Raw genomic sequence first — 3,398 nt, forward strand, 5'->3', positions numbered from 1 at the left:
TTAAATGTGAATTATTAGTTACACTATGGATGATAATATATAGTATATGGAAAATAAACAAATATTTAAACTGTATGTCTCAGCGTTTGAAATTAATCATTCCTTCCGTCTGCGATATTTATTCCTTCTTTTCCTTCCTACTTTCTTCGTGGTATTATATTACATATGCCAGCAACATTATCGTGATCGATGACATCATCGCGTCTGATAATATCGTTGCGCTCGCTTTAAAAGAATATTAGAATATAATCGAATAAGTACAATAGAAATAAAAAAATATATATGTATATGTATATATTTTGCGTATGAGAATAAGTAAAAGGGATCACATAGGAAGCTACAATGAGAGAAAAGATCGTAAGTATAGAATGCACATTAGTCGCAACGGGCGGCATAATGCATCGAGAGAAAGATGTTTGGTATATGAGATAGCGCGCAGCACTGCTTAATATCTCAATAATGCGCATAATGGTAACATTTGATAGCCCGATTGAAATATTTACAAGATGCTGCGTAACGAATACAAGAACAACTTTATAAGCGTTGGACTGCTAGCCATCAGAATTTGCACGATGAACGATGTTAGTTCGTACGCCTCGATTCTTCGTCCGTACGCATTACGATGACCGAAACGACGTTACGCCGCATGTTCGCGTTTGACGGATGTATCGATGTAACGTTCGAACGGTTAGTCCGACTCGCCGATACGGTCGATGTCAAGTATACGCAATTCTCCAACATCGCTTCCGAAGATGCTATACGCGATAGCGATATTTTCAATGGACATCAGCTCGTCGATTGCGAGCTATTAGCTTTAGTTTTTAATACACACGAAAAAAACCGAATGTAATTATACGTGAATAAAAAAATTTTGTCGTTCACATCATAACATTTGATAGCCGGATTGAAATATTTACGAGATGCTGCGAAACGAATACAAGAGCAACTTTATAAGCGTTGAACTGCAATAAAAAAATTTTGTCGTTCACATCATAACATTTGATAGCCGGATTGAAATATTTACAAGATGCTGCGAAACGAATACAAGGACAACTTTATAAGCGTTGGACTGCAATAAAAAAATTTTGTCGTTCACATCATAACATTTGATAACCGGATTGAAATATTTACAAGATGCTGCGAAACGAATACAAGGACAACTTTATAAGCGTTGGACTGCTAGCTGTCAGAATTTGCACGATGAACGATGTTACGCTCGTACGCCTCGATTCTTCGTCCGTACGCATTACGATGACCGAAACGATGTTACGCCGCATGTTTGCGTTTGACAGATGTATCGATGTAACGTTCGAACGATTAGTCCAACTCGTCGATACGGTCGATTTCAAGTATACGCGATTCTCCAACATCGCTTCCGAAGACACTATACGCGATAGCGATATTTTCAATGGACATCAGCTCGTCGATTGCGAGCTATTAGCTTTAGTTTTTAATACACACGAAAAAAAAACCGAATGTAATTATATGTGAATAAAAAAATTAATAGTTTAAAATTAATTTTTATTTTATACACTTGGTGCACGTATTATTGCTATCAGTGTTTATGTAAACACAGATAGCGCTGGAACCTTCCCCTCCTCTCCCCTCCTCCCTCCGCGCCACAAGCACGTCTTCGCCATCCTCTCCCCTCCACCCCCGCGCCATAGTTCCTCTCGCGATCGCGACGCCAGCGCCGCCTGGTGGCAGCCAGGTGGCTGTATCACTGGGTTAGAATCCCCATAGTATATCTACTGAGCGACTAAGGGTGCGTTCCACATATCGCTCGCAACGCTCAGATCGCTCTTCGTGCTGTTCCACTTATCGCCCACGACGCCAGCGGACGCTATAAGTGAACAACTTCAGATGATACAAATGAACGCTCACAACGCTCGCACTAAGGAGGTGGGTCGGCGTGAGCGTGGCGTGAGCGTTGACGTCACAAGTCGTTCCACTTAACGCTCACAACGTTCACGCTCACAATGGTAGAGATTGCGGTTATATCTGTCGTACAGATAATGAAGAATAATTATTCTTCCAGTGATGAAAATAGTAGTTCTGATGAAGAATACGAGATTCTCTTACGTGATAAAAAAAAACGGGTTAAACGTCCTCGCATAGAGAATTATTTACAGACTGTCTCGCGCTATATGGATTACGAATTCAAAAGTCATTTTAGGTTAGATATTATCTTTTATATTTTCAACGAGTTTTTTTAAATATACAAAAAAGATTTTCAATTACATTAACAGAAGTACAAATAAATATATTATAAATATATTTATTGAATGATTTTGCAATATTTGTATTTCTATTAATGTGATTTATAATTGTAATTATTGAAAAGTATAACTCTAATAGACATTTTTACTTAACTTAATTTTAGATTGCACCGCGCAACATTCGAATTCATTTTAGATATAATAAGTAATTATCTTATTCGAGAAATAAAAGGTTGTCCAACAATTCCACCTCGTCAACAATTTTTAATTGCCTTGTGGAAAATGGCCACAATGAATTCCTATAGGTATGATGGATTGCATGCAGCTTTTCGAACACTTAATGTACAATTAAACTTATTATCTATAATTATTTATAGATCCATTTGTGATCGATTTAACGTTGGTAGAGCTACAGCACTGAGAGCTGTGAGAAGAGTTACACGAGCTCTATTTACAATAGCTCCTCAATTTATATCTTGGCCTTCAAATGAAGATGCACAAATTATAATGCACAAGTTTGAAGAAGCCAGTGGATTTCCAAATACAATTGGTGCCATAGACGGCACTCACATTAGAATCGAAGCACCCAAAGAAAACGCAGTAGACTACATAAACAGGAAAGGATATCATTCCATCCAGTTGCAAGTAAATTATTAGTAAATTATTTGTAACAATCATTTTGGCCTATATATTAACTTTATATATGTGATTATATCTTTAATTTTTTTAAATTATAGGCGGTGTGCGATCACAGGGCCTTAATCACTCATTGTTATATTGGCCATCCAGGATCTGTTCATGATCAAAGAATCTTCAGGCAGTCAGAAGTAGCCACATTCTTAAATATTGAAGAAAAATTTCCCAATAACAGTCATTTGATAGGAGATGCTGCTTATGAATTACACGAACATCTCTTAGTACCATTTAAAGATAATGGACATTTAAGTGATGTGCAGAAACATTACAATTTCCGACATTCCTCTGCAAGGACAAAGATCGAACAATGTTTTGCGTTGTTAAAAGGAAGATTGAGGAGTTTGATGCATTGTTTGCCCATGGTTAGAGTGGACCTAATGCCTGAATATACAGGGTGTCAATTATGTACCGGGACGGTCAAATATTTCGACAACTTCCAACATTAAAAAAAAACGCTGAAACACGTGAAACGATTTTTCAAAA

General features: G+C 37.3%; 1 protein-coding gene across 1 annotated transcript in view; it reads left to right on the forward strand.

Moving 5' to 3' along the window:
* The first annotated feature begins 1,979 nt into the window (after positions 1-1,979).
* Positions 1,980-3,398, forward strand: part of LOC108758256 (putative nuclease HARBI1) — a 3,407-nt gene continuing 1,988 nt past the window's right edge. Inside the window, exons 1-3 of the mRNA XM_018503123.1 lie at positions 1,980-2,176; positions 2,597-2,864; positions 2,957-3,320. Coding sequence (XP_018358625.1) covers positions 1,980-2,176; positions 2,597-2,864; positions 2,957-3,320 — 829 coding nt within the window. The remainder of the gene's footprint in view (positions 2,177-2,596; positions 2,865-2,956; positions 3,321-3,398) is intronic.

This window comes from Trachymyrmex cornetzi, unplaced genomic scaffold, assembly GCF_001594075.2.
Source record: "Trachymyrmex cornetzi isolate Tcor2-1 unplaced genomic scaffold, Tcor1.1 scaffold1555, whole genome shotgun sequence".
NCBI classification, from domain to species: Eukaryota; Metazoa; Arthropoda; class Insecta; order Hymenoptera; family Formicidae; genus Trachymyrmex; species Trachymyrmex cornetzi.